The 20,062-nt window shown below is 36.2% G+C and overlaps 4 protein-coding genes across 8 annotated transcripts; all 4 read right to left on the bottom strand.

Annotated features, from left to right (window-relative positions):
• Window positions 1-3,001: 3,001 nt before the first annotated feature.
• On the bottom strand, window positions 3,002-6,728 carry LOC132046458 (transcription initiation factor TFIID subunit 14b). The gene is made up of 6 exons (XM_059437091.1): window positions 6,482-6,728; window positions 5,676-5,764; window positions 5,368-5,589; window positions 5,096-5,280; window positions 4,887-5,008; window positions 3,002-3,451 (listed from the first exon to the last, which is right to left on the bottom strand). Exons 1-6 carry the CDS (start codon window positions 6,596-6,598, stop codon window positions 3,368-3,370), a joined length of 819 nt encoding a protein of 272 aa, XP_059293074.1. The 5' UTR covers window positions 6,599-6,728; the 3' UTR covers window positions 3,002-3,367.
• Window positions 6,729-7,917: 1,189 nt separating this feature from the next.
• On the bottom strand, window positions 7,918-12,636 carry LOC132046457 (uncharacterized). Of its 5 annotated transcripts, none has more exons than XM_059437088.1 (3): window positions 12,439-12,636; window positions 10,688-11,701; window positions 7,918-8,321 (listed from the first exon to the last, which is right to left on the bottom strand). In XM_059437088.1, the coding sequence occupies exons 2-3, from the start codon at window positions 11,545-11,547 to the stop codon at window positions 8,147-8,149; spliced, it is 1,035 nt and encodes a 344-aa protein (XP_059293071.1). In that variant the 5' UTR covers window positions 11,548-11,701; window positions 12,439-12,636; the 3' UTR covers window positions 7,918-8,146. The 5 variants fall into 5 exon arrangements, with proteins under 5 accessions (XP_059293071.1, XP_059293070.1, XP_059293073.1 ...); XM_059437087.1 differs by having other exon boundaries at window positions 10,688-11,579; XM_059437090.1 differs by having other exon boundaries at window positions 10,688-11,489.
• A 197-nt stretch (window positions 12,637-12,833) lies between these two features.
• Window positions 12,834-17,409, bottom strand: LOC132046455 (endoglucanase 2-like). The gene is made up of 6 exons (XM_059437083.1): window positions 16,572-17,409; window positions 16,204-16,487; window positions 15,416-15,850; window positions 14,996-15,146; window positions 14,735-14,901; window positions 12,834-14,256 (listed from the first exon to the last, which is right to left on the bottom strand). The coding sequence occupies exons 1-6, from the start codon at window positions 16,774-16,776 to the stop codon at window positions 13,918-13,920; spliced, it is 1,581 nt and encodes a 526-aa protein (XP_059293066.1). The 5' UTR covers window positions 16,777-17,409; the 3' UTR covers window positions 12,834-13,917.
• A 1,356-nt stretch (window positions 17,410-18,765) lies between these two features.
• LOC132046456 (uncharacterized) lies at window positions 18,766-19,512 on the bottom strand. Its single transcript, XM_059437085.1, has one exon. It carries the CDS (start codon window positions 19,429-19,431, stop codon window positions 18,898-18,900), a length of 534 nt encoding a protein of 177 aa, XP_059293068.1. The 5' UTR covers window positions 19,432-19,512; the 3' UTR covers window positions 18,766-18,897.
• Between the last annotated feature and the right edge of the window lie 550 nt (window positions 19,513-20,062).

The raw sequence follows: 20,062 nt of genomic DNA, 5'->3' as shown, positions 1-20,062 counted from the left end.
GGCCAAACCTACTGGATTATGCAGAACTTGTTGGTTCTGTTGTGGCTCCGCCCTGATCAGATAAAAAGAAATCACAGTAATATTTTTTGTCCACTTTATGACAACTAAGACATATCCTTGTACTTGTTCATCCAGTCCTTTGAAAGCATCGTCTGTTGTTTGCCAGCAAGGTGAAAATGAAATGTCTCAACATCATAAAACCTAGCATGTGACCCTGCTGAAGCTCAGTATCAACATAATAAGCACATAAATACAGAAACTGACGTACTGTTAATGTCTACCTGAAAGATTTAAAGGAAAAAAATGCCAAAGCAGACATGCATTCTGAAATAACAAACGAGCACAACTATTATTCAGTCTTCTATTCTGCTGACAGTTTATAAAAAGTTTCATGCTTTCAGTCTTTCACATGTGCTGAGGCCCAGAAGCTGCCTTTATTTGTCTGTGCTAGTTTTCCAATATTCTCAGAAATAAATCATCCCAGGCCTATGTTTAGAAATTAGTTAGAAAAAAAAAAATTTCAGTTCCAGTTTGATAATAGTAAAACCTAAAAATATAGGTATTGATGCATAAGCATCTTTCATTCCATAAAAAAAGGACAGCCCAGCGCACTAAGTTCCCGCTATGCGCGGGTTCCAGGGAAGGGCCGGACTCAAGGCCTATTGGATGCAGCCTTACCGTGCATTTCTACAAGAGACTATTGTCACGGCTCGAATCCATGACTTTCTGGTCACATGACAGCAACTTTACCAGTTACGCCAATGCTCCCCTTCCGCATATTTGATTCCATAGTTAGAAATAAATGAAGTTTCGGGTCAAGAATAACTAACAACCTAGCCTCTAGTGATATTGTCCGCTTTGAGCCCCTGCATAGTTTAAAAATGCGGTAGTAAAGTCTAAAGAATGGCTAATAGACGCTAGGAGAATAATCAGCAGAGGGCAAGGACCAACAAACTTATTAAAACACAAGCAAATAGCATTTCCTACGTGTAGATAGCGATAACGTAAAACTTGAGTAAGCATGTGAAGCCATGTTACTCTTGTTTTTTCGTGACCTCATGTAAAGATGAAACAAGACGGAGGCTGCTAATACATCTGAGTTCTCAACTCCTACAGCAATGATAGCCCTGATTTGTCCTACCTTGTACGATTCGAAATACGAATATCGGAAAGTGTGAATTTTTGTTTAATTTCTAGTGAATTTTAAGGAAACCACAAAAAATTACTTAGAGAAATTGAGCAGTAATCTCACACTAACAATTACAACTAGACAGCCGATGATAATAGATTACATATAATTAAACATAGCAGAATAAGATTGAATCATTGGAGAGTTGACAAAGCCATCAAAAAGGTCTGCAAGATGGTTCCTGCCGTCATTTTTTGGGTTACTTGGAATGAGAGAAACCGCAGGTGTTTTGATGGGATTTCAACTGCTCTTCATACTCTAAAAGCTAGATGTTTAGTAGTTTTGTTCAGTTGGAGCTTTCACTCCCCTGTTAATAGCATTGATAATTACCTGGACTGTTAGCTCCATGGTTCTTGCATAGTCTAACTTAGTTTCCTCTCCAAAAGCTTACTAGCTTTTGTTTTTGCTCAAAAGCTTTTGCTTTTGTAAAATGGCACCTCCCAGTTGCCTTTCTTAATGGAAACTTCTTACTTCATCAGAAAAAAAGGTAGAATAAGATTGAAAATTTTAATAGAAACATGTCCCTCAATTTGAAACTCGAGGAAAGCCAGTCTTAGTCAAATTACTAACTAAAAGAAATTATTGATGACCCTTTCTTTGTCCTTTCCCAAGCGAAGTGATTCACACAGAGCTTCCTTCAACAAGAAAATATATACATATGAAAATTCCCTGCCATTTGGATCGGAGAATTTAACGAGGAAATTGAATTTTCAAGTCCCTGGAAACAAATCACAAATTCTTCAAGGGACGGGATCATGAACGATAACTCCAAGCGTCACACATCTGCAACTAAGATAGTTATGCATTAAAATAATCAATAAGGTTGTTATGGCTAGACTTTATTATGGATTTTGACCACACTATTCATAAAAAACTCTTATTTCTTTCTTATCCAAGCTCTGAATATGAAAAAAGGAACCACCACGACACTAGCCCACAAGATTTCCCTTGTAATAATGAAAAAGATCTATGCATATATGTCCAAGTTGGTCACTAATATAACGTTCCAAAATGACCGTCACACTCTTAACTATTGCTTCCAAGTTGAAGCCTTCTGGAACAGCAATTCTATATGGGGCCTTGGATGATATTTAGTAGGGCTGCTTATTTTCACCAGCTAATTATATATTCATTATGCAATCATACCACCAAAACTGAAAAGGTACTTGAGAGTACTGCTATTGCTAATTAGTTTACCTTCTTGCAGAGGATAAACACGTTAGACTGTCAGCGTTAAGTACCAGGACTGAGTACAAAACGGGAAAAAAAGGTCTCATAGGCTGCCATTCACTACCAGATAACAAAGAGGCAAAACTCAGCAGCTAAAGAATTGTTCTACTATTGATACTAAATATGTTGAAAGGTTGTCACGAGCAAAAGCAATATGGTAATTGAAATGTCGTTCTTTAGTTTCAACATCAACCAGAGAGTATCTATACATGCTTATTCAACACCATTAGTAAAAAAGATAATTTATCACACCCAGGCTTCTCTTTGCAAAAAGTTGATGGCGTAACATTAAATGGAAGTGTGTTACAGAAAATAAGTAGAGTCAAAAGGACTTATCCAAGTGCATAGTCTCACATATAGAAACAAAAGAAACAGCTGACTGCACAGTATATGCTATAGTTCACACAGCAACCCCACACAGATATCAGAAACAACAAGAGCATAGTTAATGAGACATGGACGTGGAAAGACCATGTTAAAATCAAGAAGACTTAAAATTGAGAAGACCTGTCACATAACTACCAATGTGAAGAGTAGTCCAACCGAAAAAGTCAAAAATTTAAAACATGAAAAACAATAATCTGATGAGCATTGCGTGAAAACCTATCACTGGGGGAGCAGTTGCACCAATTCAAGATTTTAACCATAAACGCGATAACATTCTTCTTTACAGTGACACCAGACTAACACAACTATGCTAGATGTTATAGAAAATATCCTTAGAAGTTATCCAGAACATCGCACAGCCTGTCCTACACAGCATAAGGAGGAGATAGAAATGAAAGGAGGGGAACGGGGTGGGGTAGGGAGTAGTAGAGGGATCAAGTGGAGATTTTAACAAAGAGACGCGGATGGAGAAAGAAGATGAACTTCCACTAACTGAGCTTGTCAACATGTACAAAAGAACATCACAAGTTCTTTATGCGACCGACCAATCATGTACATACTCTAATCAGAATCCAGTTTGAGTGTCGGGGGTAGCTCATCCATCACACTCAACTGCCTCCTCAGCTTAACAATGTGAGCTTGCACCTGTCAGACCAATATCCAATCAATTAGCTGATAGACCAATGTCCAATCAATTAGCTGATAGAAAACTACTCATACTATAAACTCCTTTTTTTATGACAAGGGAACCCACAGCCACTACCCTTTGGGTGCGCACAGGGTAAACCCGGCTCCTGTACAATCGCTCGCAAACCACACAGAAGAGATCAAGGTAAGAAGGCTGTTGTTGCCAGCTGTAAACTTGTTGACAAAGCAACTAATTTCCTTCAAACTGAAGCCTTTACATATACTTACTGCATTTTGAGGCACTTATATACACTTGTGACTTGCAATGTTATGACTTCCTCTATTAAGGATTTGAATAACTTGCACAGTGTAGCCAATGCCTGAAGCTCTGACCATTATCGTTACCATGCTGAAATTGGGTTATTTTTATTAACTAGTCATTTGCTTCTCTTCTTCTTCTCTTTTTTGTTAAGGAATCATTTGCTTTTCTTCTTCTTCGTCATTTTTTAGTGAAAGTATTCATCTACTTCTCTGATAAACAAAAAGAACTAGGTCTCTTAAGAACCAAAAGCATTCATATGCTTGACGCTCCCCTTAAAACCCTAATGACCGTCTAAAGGAGAAAAAGACGCTCTCAGGTCTAGACAAGACAGTTTATCCAGGTCAGATGGAAGTTGAGAATTCGATTCTAGTACTGAAGACACAAGTTAGAGAACTAATGACTGTGAAGAGAAATTAAAGCTTAAGGGAAAATATTGAAACATAAGTCTCATTCATCCGATGTGTGTTGGAGAACAAACTTCTGGTCTACATTTCATCCAAAAATGAAAAGTTAAAATACAAACTTTATATAGAGATGAAAGTGTGGTCCGGCCCTTTCCCGGACCCCGCGCATAGCGGGAGCTTAGTGCACCGGGCTGCCCTTTATATAGGGATGAAAGTGAACACTCTCAAGTTGAATTAACATAATTTATGTCACCAATATATTTTTTCATAACCTTGGTGTTGGGGCTAGCTTGTGCGCACCTCAACTAATTTGACGGGTCAGTTACTACCTTCCATCAACATAGATAATGGATAACTCTGTCCACAAAGGCTTGGACAGAGGGGAAGAAATCACCTAGTGTGTTTGCCTGCACTGGGATTTAAATCCAAAACCTCATGGTTCTTGACCCACTTTATTGACCACTAGGCCACACCTTTGGGTGCTTCCGTCACCAATATATAATTTAGCTTAAATAACAATATGTTGCTTCTCAGCTTCAGTATTTTAAAACTAAGCGTCCAGCTTTCCCTCAAGGGAGGTAGAACAGCCACACACGATTTCTACTATCTATGAGAATGAATGTTTTTTACACAAAGAAGTTTAGATGCACAAAAAAGTTTAGATGTACCAAACATGTCTGCATATGTTTGTGTGTGTGAGAGAGAGAGATAGTTAAGTTAAGCTCACCCTCTGACGAGCTGCTGTGAGTTTTAAGAGTTCATCGGCCTCAGAGAAATTGATGAACCACTGACTAAGAGGATGGCTTTTTGTATCACCTCTCTTCGACTCGTGCAGATCCTCAATTGGTGCTAAACATAAAGTAGAAAATTACAAACTGAAAGGACTAAGTAGCTCCAGCAGCAGCGCCTAAAGATCTCAGTAAAGAAGACGTTTACCAGGAGGCAACTTAAACGTTGCAGGAAGCCGTGGCACGACTACTGCAGGATGGTTCTGGATACGAGAAAAGAAATCCTCAGGAGGATCGGGGAAAACAACCTCATTGTAGGTTTCGACAACAACAGGTTTCTTTGTTGACTGGGGACCAGGCTCATTCTCTGCATATAACTTCAAATGATGATACCTGCAGAGAAAACAGTGAAAGTATATCTACACTGCCTGGCAAAGTTTAAAAAGAAAAAGAAGCTAATGCACAGAGTGAAGAACTTACAAATCCAACTTCTTCTCACCAACATCATCGTGGAAGTGAAGGGATATCGCAATTTCAAATTCACCCCAACCACATTCTGACAACTCAAAGGGCGGTGATTCTACCACTCTCACAGGATTATTAAAGCTTGGATGCAATTGAAAAACAACTTTCTTGATAACCCCACTAAGATCCTCATTTGTTGCCCCACGAACATATATTGTCCACCTATGCGACTGAGTTCTGATTGACAAACCCATATGTTATTTTTGTCTCAAGAAGCATGGTACTCTGAGCAAATAAATGCACTAAAAAGAATGTCCACTTACTCAGTGGCTTTCCTGCCGAGCCAAAATGCAATTGTTCCATAGACTATTGGGACATAAACTTCAACATCTTTCAGTCTCTTGCTTGAAGCCTGTGTAACACCAGGAACTAATTGAATTATATATCTAGCTAAGAAAGAAGACAGGTGAGGAGAACACTGGTCAATGCGCAAGTCTCAAATGTTTCTACAATAGACATAAATATCAAGGAAGTACCAATGTACTTCTACCCTCCGTTCACTTTCACTTGTCACGTTTCACTTATCGAGAGACAAATTACATGAACTTTGACCAACATAATTTTACTACTATATTTTTTCACCATATTAATATGAGACTAATTGCAACTTCCAATATTTTTCATATAGTTTTTGAACATCCAAATTTTCATTTTAAAATATTGAATTAATCTAATTCAATTTAGCTCTAAAGATTAGTCAAATTGACTCTCGAGAAGGGAAACGTGACAAGTAAAAGTGAAGGGAGGGAAGGAGTACCATATAACACTGAAAACTTCATCAAACTCACATATATAAGCAACATGAGGAAATATTATGGTATCCCGTTGAATGAAAAATGAAGAAGCACCACAAAATTATCAAAAACAGGGCATCTAACCCCAACTTTTCGGTTGCAGATAAAAAGTGAAATGAATAGTACGATATTGTCATCTGCAACAGTGCTAATCCTAACAGGAGACATTATTGAACCAACATTAGCACAAACATAGGGGTTAGAAGCATAGAATACACCAACAAAATACCGACAAGGGCTGCTAAAAAGTTTATCAGGTAAACGAAAAAACATGCCTTTTTCTCAAAATCTTCAGAAGGGTTAGTAATTTTGGTGATCTGTGACCTTGGATCAGATTCATTTTCACCTAGCTCACTCTCATTCTGCGTCATGGCAGGCGAATTGAGAGGCATTTTTTTTTTTTTACATTCAAAACAACCTAGTTAAGGAAATTAAGGTTGTTTTGACTAACGTTGAGGAAATTGGGAATTAGGGTTTTACAGGAAAAGGGGAAACTTTTGCGTGGGTGAAATGAAATCAGGTGGGAATAAAGAAACGCATGGGGTTTTGGGGTAATAAGTTAGTATACAGTTTATTGCATTTGCATGCAACAAAGAATGTCCTAATTCTGGTTTCGCATCCTTCCAAAATACCGATTGGGTTTTCCATCTTTTCTACGGAATTAAGGAACCATTATCATATGTGAATTTTATTAAGATTATCATATTTGGACTAAGATAATTTCACTAATTTTTAAGTATTTATCCTTCTTATTGGAGTAATTAATTCTAAGTGCTCCTGAATCTCCTTCCTAACAAAAAAGGATTACTATTATTTGCAAAGTCAAATTATTTTGCTTTTAATTAGTATGATACTATTGAACTTTTAAAAATACTTTTAACTATAAAAAATTATAATGCTTAGTGACTTTATGCAGTTTCTAAATGTGACTGTATTTTTCAACATTCTAAATACAAAATTAAGATTGTTGATGAAGGTTGTACATGGAAACGTGTAATTCTTTCTTGGCACGAAGAGAGTACTTTTTGTTTTGTTTTATACTTGAAATAATTAATTTAATCATTTATTTTAATAATCAGAAATAATTTAAATTTAAAAACAGATAGTGCCCAAACATCAAATCTCTTTTTTTAGAGGGGAAGAAATAAAAGAAAAGAAGACCTTTCATCTCGCCTTGCACTTCGAAAAATAAGAGAATTGATGTGATTATTCTATCTAGCATATACATGGAGTCATACAATACACGACTGAATTAATTATTTATTTTCTTTCACCAATTTTAGTTTCACTTGAATCAAAGACATTGAAAGAGAGAGTTGTCATGTGATGTCCCTTGCATTAACAATATTTCTGAATCAAGAAGTTCTACACGTGAGATTTGAGAGTTCAAGGCAACCAAACACCTTAGAGATTGAAAAGATGTATAAAACATACATGTTTAATCAAGTAATCAAGGTGCTTTTTTCTTTTGTTGTGCGTGCCCACCAGTTCAAACTGAACTTTGGTACATCACTAATTTAGGCATTGGAGCAAGGCGTTATTCTTGAAGCGCAGCATACTTCAACAACAAATACCAATGCCAATTATCAAAAAAAATGGAAAAAGAACAAATACCATTATATCAATACCATTGTCTGACTGCCATCCTCACTAAAATGAAAAGAAAAATGAACAGAATTCGTCATAGATGTACAAGACAAGGCACCAAACAGGGCTGCAATCTAATTCTTCCATTAGATTTAAAAACAAATGTGCATTTTATCAATGAGACAGTACAAGACAACAAGGGGGTAGAAAGATTCCTCTCAAAGTTGCATTTACTAGATACAAAGTTTTGCAGAATTCAGTTGCTGCATTCACCTTTTTAAGCTGGAGGGCCAGCAGGTGAGATCATTGAACATGACAAAGACACAAAAAACAAAGGGTCTAAACACACTGAACTAGATATTTGAAGCACTTAGTGCCATAACCTTGCATTGTTCATTCATGGCTAAAAGATGTGCCTCTTTCTTATCAAGTAGAGCAGTCAACCTCACGTTTTCTTCCATCAGTTTTTGTACTTCAGTCTCTTTCTGCAACTTCTCAGTCTCTAATTGTGTTGTCTTGGCGACCAGCCTGGTTTACATAAAACAAACTCAGCACACAATATTTCCCGGATGATGAAAAATTAGTTAATCGAATTATTCCAGCTTTAACATTTCGTGCCGATTGGGATATAAGAAAATTTTGCAGTCATATTCTCACGAGGATGAATACTACACAATAAATATGTACCACTAATATGGTGGTCAGAATTCTATATTCATGCATTAATTAGATGACGAACAAGTCTTCAGACAAAAAACAATGCAGTAATTCAAAACCAAAGCAGTAGAATGGATTACAAAATTATGATTCATGACCATTTGGGAAAGCCAACCTGACAAAATCCCACTAAGCTAGTTGTAAGAGCAGTGAGCCGGAGCACAGCAGAAAAAGGAGCACAAAGTTTAAAGCTTATATTAGCTCAAATAAATCTAGAAGGACTAGTGGTATTCGCTAGATTACAATCAGATGAAACTTCATCCTAGTCCGTGCTCTCTTTTGTTCTGTACTACTTTGTTGCTTGGTCATACAGCTACCCAATGACTTAAAGATGCTAATTGGGTTGAGTAACAGAGTAATGAAATGCAGGATATTGCGAATGAAGCTATCATTTCGAATATTTAGCATCTCAAAAGTTCTAAATTTCAATTAATTATCAATTAGAAAAAGATTATTCAACTTCATTCTCAAAAAGAACAAACATTCTTCCATGCTTAGTTGTAACCTCTGCATCTTCTTGATGCCATTCTAATACATTTTAATTACTTCACCCAAAAAAAAAAGAACAAACATTCTCAAAAGAAAAAGAATAAACTTTATATCATAAGATAGAGAATATAACTTTTTCTATTAATAAAAATTTGAGAGAGCTAGGTTTTAAAATTGATGAATCTGACACCCATTATTGCCTTATATTGGATTAAGGTGTTCCAAATTAGCAGTAAAACCTTCTTTCTTGTTTTGTGGTCTCTATGAGACTAATAATTCTCAACTATTTCATTCTGGCATCATTAAGCTGTTTTTATACTTTGATATTCTTTAGTTTCTGGACTGCTATGTAACCACCCAGTGCGCCATCACAGCATAACCAGGATGGGCAATATGGTTATTGTGGTGCCATTCTGCAACTCTCGGCACCCATATACAAAAAAAAATTGAGAAATTTTATAATTACCCTTTAATTTTATGAAAATTTGAGAAATTCTTTTAGTTTTGTGTTCTTTGGCCAATTTGCGCCATTAGAGCACATGCACTTTATATAAAGGCTCTAACCTCTGCTCCTTCGACTGATTGTTCTAATTTCTCACAAATATTTATATTAAAAATGGACCTTGGGCCTAACTCAACCTCAAAAGCTAGCTCATATGGTAAAAATTGTCTAAAACCACATGAGGAGACATCAACCATAGATTAAGATATGTTTTATTCCCTAGAATCAGTATCTTACATTATTGTAAGCTAGTAACTAGTATAAATTCTCGAAAAACTAGTATAAACACCCAACCAATCTTGAATAATCAAGCTTTTCCAATCACTTCTCAATCTTTTCCCTAATTCTCACCCCTTAGAGAGTTTTCAGATGGTATATCTGCCTTACATCTGGAAGTTACTGCAATTATCCCCGAAAACATCACGTGAACAATGCCCAACATTGTTAATTCAAATGGTCCCAGCCCTTAGCACTGAACAATGACCAACACTGTTAAGATTCAAATGATCCCCATCCCACCCAAGCCTGGAGAATAATAAAAAAGGAGAAATATGACAGCCCTGGATCATTACAAGAACAAGATCCTACAATAGCCAGATTGCTTAAAAGGGACGTTAAAGCACTAAGCTTGTCCAAGAGTCCAGCATGGTATTAATGATCTAAATCAACCACACCCAAAAGAAGAAGAAAAAAAAGTTTAACACTTAAACAACAATGAATATCCATGCTTGCACTCCCTTTAAATCAACACTTGCCTTAAGGTGAAACACAAAAATATATTACTCCTACACACACGAAAGGATAAACAGCCAAACAAGAGAAACAATGAAGCAATTAATGGAGCTATCACAATAATTTTTACCAAACGACACACCAATGATATGCAGTTAATTTATTCTTGTGAATTTGTATTTCAATAATTATGGTTACCTTTGACTCAAAAAAAATAATAATTATACACAAGCCGCAAGGCAAGTATTATTCGAACACACAGGAAGAAGTTGTGCTTGGACATTTGTATGCACGGCAAGTATTAAGATGCAGTGCTATGAAAGTGAGAAAAGTAATATATTTAATAGTAAACTTCATGCATCACAGACACACTGTATAGCCAGGAAATAAAGAAACACGTAGGTCAGCATGTTATGATTATGGAAATTTCTTTGGATGAAAGGGGAATACTTACCGCTCAAAAAGCCTTTCAATTGTCTGGAATTGCTTTTCTGATGATAGAATTGTTTCTCTCACACTAATGAGACTACTGACATAGGTTTTCAGAGACTCAAAGTCTCTCTTAACACGACAAAGCTCCTGCTCATTTTCTGCAGCTCTCTGCCTCTGTCTAGAAGTTTCTTCAACCAAATCTTCAACTCTCTGCCTCATCTCAGTCAGGATAAGATTTGTACCCAGAGCAAATCTTTCCATTTCCTCTAACTTAGTAGACATGTTTTCAATCTGGAGCGCCTTCCTTTTAATCTCTTCTTCACCTACTGTTACCTTCTCTTTCTCTATAGCAGTTTCAGATTCTGCCATTATAATCCTCTTGACAAGACTTTCCATAACATCTGTAACCAATTGTACGCTTCTGAGTAATTCACTCATATAAGATCCATCTTGTTCATCAAGGCGACCATGTTTACTCGAAAGTCTAATCCATAATTCATCATCAGCATCATCAAAAGACAAGAGATCAACATCCCTAGACCAACTGGATAATGGTATCCCATTTTTATCAACAAGACCTACTCCATCTAGTTCTTTGATACCGCATGAAGAATGGGCCAAATCTGGAACAGCCATGACCCTGGCTTTAGCTTTCAAGTACGTCATCAATGTTGAAGCAGTTTTCACTCTATGCCATAGAACATCTAACTCCCTGTTTGTATCTTCTTCTGATCCCTGAATATAAGCTTTTACCTCCAAAAGTTTTGCTTGCAAAGCATCCACTTGGGACTGGCTTTTCTCCATCTCCAGCTTCCAAGTAACGTCTGTTTGAGACAATTGGGATTTTAAATCTGAGAGATCAATACCTTCTGCACCCGCCATCACCTTATCAAGTACAATGTGAGTTCAGGAACCTATAAAATTATAATTTTAGGAAGATCGGGGACTAGTAACTAGCAGAAGACAGTTGGTCAAATGAACCACATGGGAATCATATCAAAAGTTTAACTCTGATCACCACCATGCAATTCTCGACCTTCAGATAAAAAAGGTTAATTGTATAAAAGTCCTTCCAAGATGATTTTAATCACTTCCATGCATTGAGCAAAATATTCAGATAAAAACAGTTAAGCTAAAATCTGTTGGAACTAGTTGAGGAATTCCCATATCCAAAAAGCATATCAATTTTAAATCTTAAATCTACCTCTATGTAAACAACTACTAATAGAATTTCGCTTGACATCCAAACTTTAAGCAGTCTAATTTCATCCATAAACTCCCCATAAAGACAGCATTTCCAAATAAAGTTTATTAAGATCACTATAAAGTTATACAAATTCGCGGCAAGCTGTGCATAACCACGAGAGGAAAGTAAGAAAAATAACTTGGCAGGGAGATTAGATATCACTCAACTGAGTACATCCATATTAGTCCAAAACCCAACTGTCAAAATGGTTTCTTCGACTAATCAAGATCATAAATCCAAGAAACAGGAACCCATCAAAAAAAAAAAAAAAAAAAAAAAGTCATGTAAAAGAATTAGAATTTCAGATAAAGAAAGGGACAATTTTCTCATTAAACTTATATTATAGGATTAAACCCTTCCTACCGGTACCCATCAAATTCCGATCAGCATTCAAATGAATTGGAACAGAAATAGATAGGAAATCAAGGTAATTTATTTATCTAAACAATTATGCACAGTTTAAATAGGAAGACAAAGTAAGCAGGTACATCAGAACCAAAAAATACAAGGTATAGAGAAAGATGCACCTGCCAAAATTGAGGGGAATTTTGGGAGCTTCAGATGGGGCTAGACAAATTGGCAGGTAATTATGTTGATAATGCTTATGGAAAATTATCAATGAAAAATTTCATTTCATTGAAACCGAATTTGGTAAAGGCAGCTTCTTGCTTTTCTTGTCTCTGCCTTTTCCTTGTCGGATTTCTTTTAAGCTTTCATAAAAAACTATAGTGGGGACCTTTGGGTCTTATATTTAGTCCATAAAATGATTGAACCACGAAAATTGATTTAGCAGATAAAATGCGATAAAAAAAAATACTTACGATTTTATGTCATGTTCTATTGAATTTTTTATCCACCAATTACTGTTTCTAATTTTTTATTTTTTTTTTGGAATTAATTTGGAGCTTGTGTGTCCTGTTCTATTGAACTTTTTATCTACCAATTATTGTTTCTAAACATTTTTTTTTTAAAATTAATTCTGAGCTTGCTCCTAGACAAAGCACTTGCAAAACGTCTTGAGCCTCATATGTGGGACCTTGTTCGGTGAGGCTTACGCCCCAACATCTTTTAAAGGATGAATGCCCTCTCCTAATCAATTTTTTAAAATATTTTTTATTTATTTTTTGTTTTCCAGCCGGCCTATATTAAATTTTATAGTAGTTTCTTGTATCCTCCATGTTTTCTTACGATTACTAGTATGAACAGGAGTTTACAAAGGTTTAAATACAGAAGCATTCTCTGTAACATACTAACAGTGCTGCACTTGTTCTTAGAGTTTAATTCAATATATTTTCTGTGTAAAAGTTTTTAAAATTATCATGTCACTTAAAAATAAGACAGGTACCTTTTAAAAACATTAAGTTACACCGATATTTTAGAAGTTTTATTACACCGTCAGTCAATAAAAGTTAAATTCTTTTTTGTATCCTTGGTCATAGCTCAGGTAGACAAACAAGAACAAAAGTTAGGGCATTACACATTTACACTACAAGCAAATCAAATTACATGCTTCAACTTAAATACTGTTACTGCACCTGAATGGGATGACTGTATTCTTTCTTCAGGTATTTACATAGGAAGACCCAATGCAAGGAAACTAAGAATCAGAAAATGCCCAACTGAAAGATAAACATGGCATGAGCAAATATAGATGCCTACTATTCCACACAATTCACAACTAAAAGGTGCTAGTGCTAGGTTGAAGGATGTTAGTAATGTACATTTCGACAAATTCTTTCCTTTGACAATGTAGTCTCTCATAGGGACATATCTATTCAGATACAGAGGTGGATTCAGGATTTGAATTTTATGAGTTCAAGTTTGGGATCTACCACAACTCATTTGATTTATCAGATTCAGATGAAGCACAACTCACACTCTACGTCCGCCCCTATCCAAATAGAGTATAGTTTAGGCCACCAGCCTGGTGAGGGCTGGCTGTCTGATGCAAGTTAAGGCAACATGTGTTGAGTCAAAAGGGAAAACACAGTGCTGGCGTTTATTTTTCAGTTTTTCACAAATGACTCTACTTGTGAAGAAGAGGTTATAAGGCTTGAGATGAGTCCAACAAGAAGGGCACTGTTGTAGGTAGTTGGTTCACTTTCCTTAGTGTTGTTCCGAGAGTCCGTGTATGTATCACTAAGGGATGGTCCCCCAACAAGAGCTCCAACTGCAACATTTGGATTAGGGTGTCTTGTGTGAAGCCATTTGAATCCATCACTACAATTAGAATTAGCATCCACTGGAATTGAAGCACCCCTGTGGTGAACTTGCTGAGGATATCTACTTCCGTAACCAACAAGGTAACTCATTTCCATTGGATTGTCTCCCAATATATAATCCAACTGTAAACAAAATAATAAGTTCATTATGACATAGAGGTTTAATGGACTTGACATGTAATGCATCCAAAGTCAAAAAAATCTACTGTAGGAGCATCTCAAGAAGAAATAATTCTAAGATCTAAATAATTGAAATAGGTAGAAGTTCATCAAGCTATGATAAAAACAGAAGCTGCCTAGTCTGCAAGATATTTGAACCGTTAAAAGCATAATCTATAACAAAAGAAGAAATGATGAATGTGTTAGAACATAATGTCTTTTGATCGATTTTCTCAGAACTGTAATTTACACATACGGCAATAGTTAGTCTGTTTAAGGGATTATTTCATCTATATGTGCTGTAGTAGGAAAATGTTCTAATGGAACTGATAAAAGGATTTTAATGACATGTTGGAATAGCCTTTATGAGAAAATGACATGTTAAATTGGCCAGGCCATTTTACATCAGGAAAATTGAACCTTAAAATAAGCAAATGCATACCTGTGAAACTGCAAAATTGCGCAACTCTGTTGGTTCATATAGCTTCCCGTTGCAATATAAATTTGATGTTTGGGAGCTAAGCATGTAATCACTGTAAACAACTGCCAAAAATGAAGAGGCCACAGAATACTGCAATGGATTCCATTGGTCAACCCATACCAGGCCATCTGCGACAAAATTATAGTTTTATTACACCAACCTTTCTTTCTAAAAGGAAAAAGATCATAATGTTAAAATGACTTGCTGACAGGAACTCAATACCTGCTGTTCGTTGAGAGGTTGACTCCGGGGATTCAGGTAGAAGTCCACACAAAAAGGTCTCAGCAGTTTGTCTGTACAACTGGAGAGAAAGACTTGCCTCAGTTGAAATATCTTTGTTTGAACCAAAGAAATTGACCCTTGATAGTAGGACCTGAATCAAAGGTAAAAATATGCGTAGTTGTTATGAGAACCATGGCACATGCTGCACCAAGTTATGGGCCTTAACCTATTTTAAATTTAACAAAGATAAAGATGCAATGCAAAATAGAAGCAAGATTTCGTGTTCTTCATAGTGTTTCCAAGTATCGTATTTTTCCAGCTTCATGCTAAGTGCACAAACAGATACTATCAGTTCTAACAGCTAAGGTGTAACTCGAATTCTGGAATATATGTAGCTTAGTGCATGTATGCGTACAATACCTGAACTCCAGCCAACTTATTTTCCCAAGAAAACCAAGAAGGATTTCCCCAATTAGCAAACATGTTACCATTTGTGGCCACATATCTAAGGTAAGATTTGTCTTCGGTAGCATGATAAATCCAGGCAGCCGCCCACAAGAGTTCATCTCCAAATCCAGTAGAATTATAAAACTCTTGCACTTTGGGAATGCTGATACTGTACGAACCTCTATAAGTATCAGCAAACTTGAATAACTGTTTGGCATGCTTAAGCAGAGTTCTTGAATAGGCAGAGTTAATTGACTTGAACACCAAAGATGCAGCTGCCATTGCTGCTGCACTTTCAGCTGCAACATCCGTTCCTGGATATGATGCATTAACTTGTGTGAGAGGCCTTTTTCCTGTCATTGCCTCAGGTCTTTCCCAGCACGTGTGATCCAGCTTTGGGTCACCCACCTTCCTTGTAGAAAAAAAACAGAAAAGGCACTTCATTAAGCAATATTTTCTTGTTTTCTTTAATTAGGCAAGGGGTTGGGACTTGTGTACATGCTGCATGAGTTCAGCAAAACTAGAACAATGTCATTTGAATTGCCTAGAAAGATAACACTCCTATATACTTAGAAAAACAATTACTGAAGGCCTTCTTATAGCCTTATAGGAAGTTGAAGTTTAGTCCAAATGGAGGTTCTACATGATTATAGTGCAAATGAAGGATCAATAATTTCACATAGGAGATACAACAGGAAGTTCAAAATTGTACTTAGGAGAAACTGAAAATATTTCTTAATTGTCAAAGGTTATTAGTCTACCTGAATATACATGACATTCTCAGAAGGATGGGCATTAATAAGAAAATCAGTGATCCATTTGAGGGATTCTTGGGCACTTTCCAGCTCATTCACCATGTTCATATGGTTTCCATATTCCAAAATAGCCCATGATAAAACTGTTGCAGTAAATGCCATTGGAAATCCAAACTTCACATGGTCTCCAGCATCATACATTCCTCTACTTAAATCCAAATTCACTTCGCTTCCATCTCCCATAGCTGAATCACCTCTCCAAGCAATCTTATTATTCACCAATTTTCCAGCTGCAGTTAATAAATCAAAATAAGTACTTACTAAACTTAGGACTAATTAAGTGACCAATGTGAATATAATATAGCTCGTCTTACACTTCTGAACGTCGAAGAATTGCATAGCTATACTAAGAGCATTTGCATATTTGTCAACCACTTGGCTAGTATCTGCCACTGAAGAATTAGAACGATGAAAATATTTGCGGAAACTGAATAAGACCGCAGCAAGAACGAGAGCCACGATCACCAGGATCAGCCCCCGCCAGACCCATCTTTTATCCTTGTGTGGTTCTTTCTCCATTTAATTTCAGTTCTCTTCACCAAAATATTTCGAATAAAATCAGACTTGTCGTTCTTTAAATTGAATGGACACATAACAAGGAACAACTTTTGCCACCATGACGAATGATTAGAGACTCGATAATGATAACGAGTTAAATTATACTTCTCGTGTGGCTGCATTATATATGCTATTTGGGTATCTGGACAATCAGCAAAATACAGGAGATAGATGAGAAACCGGCATATTTGAGATTTGTCTTTTTCTTTTATTGTGAAAAATGATGATAGAATATGTAAATTTGTGATTATAAATAATTGTAGAAACCAAAAATTTTATTGAGAAGCTGCCAATCAGGTGGTGCAAAGTCAGCAATGAATGATGCCAACAATCTGATTCTTGATTTCTCTACTTCAACGAACCAACTTTTTGGAAGTATTTGGAACTGTAATTAACGAGAATCTTGATGCTTATTCCTCCTTCTAACCTTTGCCACCAATAAAAAGTCTCCCGCTTATGAAAGGTGGTTCCTTTTTTTAATTATCCAACTATGCTTGCTCTCTCTTGTCAATGAAAAAATGACTAGTATATTTTTAATCCATGAACAAGAAAGTTATGAAAATAATTATTTTTTATGCTCATCAATCGTTTGAGAGGGGGGGGAAGGAATATGCTCATCACTCTTTTTTTCCCCTTTTTTTCCGTTGACAATCTGAACTTTTGGATTACTTAAAGGGACGTGATTTTTTTTAACAAAAAGTTCAGGTAATAAAATGCAATGTTTAAGTTCACAAAGAGAACCATCCTAGGTTTTCTTATGTCATTGGGTGCACAAATTAGTGGTTGACAATTTTAAGTTCATTGGAGTACTAGATAATATATGTTTAAGGGGTTGTTTGGTTCATGAAGTAGGTATATAGAGATTTTATTTAAAGCGAGAGTTGTTTATGCAGTGAATAACAAAATTTCTCTTTTTAATCAATAAAGGACAATTGACAAATAGCATTTGCTTTTGCTTGAGGACCAATGACCTTGTTGGTTACGACTAGCATCATTTCTCTAATCCAGGTCACCACTCGTAGCACCCATCTAACCTAGTTGGTCACCCCTCATGGCACTCTACCGGGCCAGCGCTCCAAGTCGGGGCCTCAAGCGTTACACAATTAACACACAACAAGATGTATCATAGTCATTTTAATTTGTGAAATATTAAACATAGGGCACGCTACACATTTAATAACATCTCTAAAGTAAAATGACAATTAGAAGAGAGAGATAGGAGGATCGTTTAGGCCAGGATGGAATCATATTTAATCACAATTCTCCTCATGGGATGGTTTATCTGTCTCACTCTGTCGATGTTTGAAAAAGGTGCATCAGGCCCAGGTGTTGATTTTCTGGAGAATATAGCAAGTAAACGGAGCAGGAGTGCATTGGTAACTTAACCCACCCCCCACCCCCGCAACCACCAAAAAAAAAAAAAAAGGAGCGCATTGGTAGCTAATCAGTGCGCAGAATATCTTCCTAAGGCTATTGACTAGTAGAACCATTATCCAGCCACCAATGTCAACTAGTCATGAGTCATTACTCCTTTAAATTTTCCAATCTTGGTATTGCAAACAACACAAAGTACTTCGATTAACACTGAACTCTGTTTCATATAGCATCAAAATTAACAGGCCTGACAAGCAGGCACCATTGCGAAATAACTGTAGTTCCAAACTTCCAATAAAACACATACATCAGTGGCAGAGACAAGATTTTCAAGGAGATTTAAAATATAAGGAAGTAATTAAACCATGAAGAGGAATTCAACATTTACTATATTTTATATACATAAAAAGAAAAGAATTAAGTATGAAGCTCACCGGATAAAAAGAGAAAAATAAGTTTGATGGATTTTTAGGTTCTCTGAACTTTTCCCTCCTCTTTTAACAGATACGAAAGTAACTGTTTTGGCTAGTGAAAGCAATATAACGAATGCTATAGTTTCCATCAGGAGACCGTATGTATAGGCATGTTTATTTGCTTAAATCTATTAGCTTTCAAGTTACATACAGGACTACAAAATTTGGACTATAGCATACAGGGGAAAGTTTAGAAAACTTATTCTCCTCATCCAAAACTTGAACTTTGCAGTGATCAAGGTTTCTCTCCTGAACCTTTAAACATAGACTCAGGAGCAAGAGGAGTAGGTGTATCAAGCTGATAAAGATCGAGTGCAGGACCAACAAATCGAAAAAGTATCCAACCCCCAATTATAATAAAGATAGAAGCATAAGCAAACTTGTTAAGCCAGAACAAAAGTCCTTTTTCTCCCACATATAATTCAATTGCCTTCTCAGTCAGATTCATGGATTCCCAATCCTTAGGTGGAGGCTTAGGTTTCACAGCTTGTTTCCTTGCATTCATCATTTCTTCTTCCTTCTGCTTTCTTCGTTTTGACGGACGTCTACTGAATCGAATCTCAACCGTATTTGGTGGTGTTATTGGTGGTGTAACGGGTTGTGATTCCTTGCTATTTTCATTGATGCTAGTTGTGTTATTGTTGCTATCACTGCTGCTGCTGCATTTGATGGGAAAACGAACTACATGAAGATGTTGAGATTTGAAGGTAAGTAGTATTGGAATGGAAGTGAAGTGTTTTGGGTAGCTAGAGAGCATGGTGCTCTTCATTTCATTGCCTTCAGGGAGCTTAGTTGAAGTATCAAAGTGAGAGGCCAGGAGAGGCACGATAGTTTTGATTACCTTATCCTTCTATTTATGTCAATTTCCCAACTACAGAGACCCCATTCTAATCTTTATGGTTTTCATTTTGTTTTTCAAAAAAAAAAACTCAATGATATTGGGGGTACCTTGTATGTATATGATTGTTTTACAATTTACATACTCCCTCTGTCCCAAATTATTTGACACTTTTTGCTTTTCGAGAGTCAAACTTCTTAATTTTGACCGTGTGTTTGAACATAGAATCTTTAAATTTTTCAAAATAAAATTTACATTTTTGGAAACTACGTAAAAAGTAATATAAGTCACCATAATTAATAATTTAAAACATTTAAAAGATATATGAAAAAATTACTGTCAAAGAACAACTTATTTGACTCTCGAAAAGCGAAAAGTATCAACCAATTTGGGACGGAGGGAGTATTATTTTCTATCAATATTGGTAGGGGCGTTCATGGTTCGGTTTGGGTCGATTTTTGGTTAAAACCAAACTAACTTAGTCGATTTTTTAATTATTAAAACCAAACAAAACCAAATATAATTCACACCCATCGGTACGGTTTTTTCGATTTTTAAGAAA

This window comes from Lycium ferocissimum, chromosome 2, assembly GCF_029784015.1.
Source record: "Lycium ferocissimum isolate CSIRO_LF1 chromosome 2, AGI_CSIRO_Lferr_CH_V1, whole genome shotgun sequence".
In the NCBI taxonomy this organism is placed as follows: Eukaryota; Viridiplantae; Streptophyta; class Magnoliopsida; order Solanales; family Solanaceae; genus Lycium; species Lycium ferocissimum.
Note: the sequence above shows the minus strand (reverse complement) of the source record. Positions and strands in the feature narration are given on the sequence as shown.

What these genes read in the sequence shown, in the direction of transcription:
- LOC132046457 (XM_059437088.1), bottom strand. Translation starts at nt 11,547, where the DNA reads ATGGCGGGTGCAGAAGGTATTGATCTCTCAGATTTAAAATCCCAATTG. An exon ending in ATTGAAAGGCTTTTTGAGCG is followed by an intron (nt 8,322 to 10,687) that starts GTAAGTATTCCC and finishes TATGTAAACCAG; the next exon opens with GCTGGTCGCCAAGACAACAC.
- LOC132046455 (XM_059437083.1), bottom strand. Translation starts at nt 16,776, where the DNA reads ATGGAGAAAGAACCACACAAGGATAAAAGATGGGTCTGGCGGGGGCTG. An exon ending in ATTCTTCGACGTTCAGAAGT is followed by an intron (nt 16,488 to 16,571) that starts GTAAGACGAGCT and finishes TATTAACTGCAG; the next exon opens with CTGGAAAATTGGTGAATAAT. An exon ending in AACCTCTCAACGAACAGCAG is followed by an intron (nt 14,902 to 14,995) that starts GTATTGAGTTCC and finishes ATTTTGTCGCAG; the next exon opens with ATGGCCTGGTATGGGTTGAC.
- LOC132046456 (XM_059437085.1), bottom strand. Translation starts at nt 19,431, where the DNA reads ATGAAGAGCACCATGCTCTCTAGCTACCCAAAACACTTCACTTCCATT.
- LOC132046458 (XM_059437091.1), bottom strand. Translation starts at nt 6,598, where the DNA reads ATGCCTCTCAATTCGCCTGCCATGACGCAGAATGAGAGTGAGCTAGGT. An exon ending in CTCGGCAGGAAAGCCACTGA is followed by an intron (nt 5,590 to 5,675) that starts GTAAGTGGACAT and finishes TTTGTCAATCAG; the next exon opens with AACTCAGTCGCATAGGTGGA. An exon ending in AACGTTTAAGTTGCCTCCTG is followed by an intron (nt 5,009 to 5,095) that starts GTAAACGTCTTC and finishes CTTTATGTTTAG; the next exon opens with CACCAATTGAGGATCTGCAC.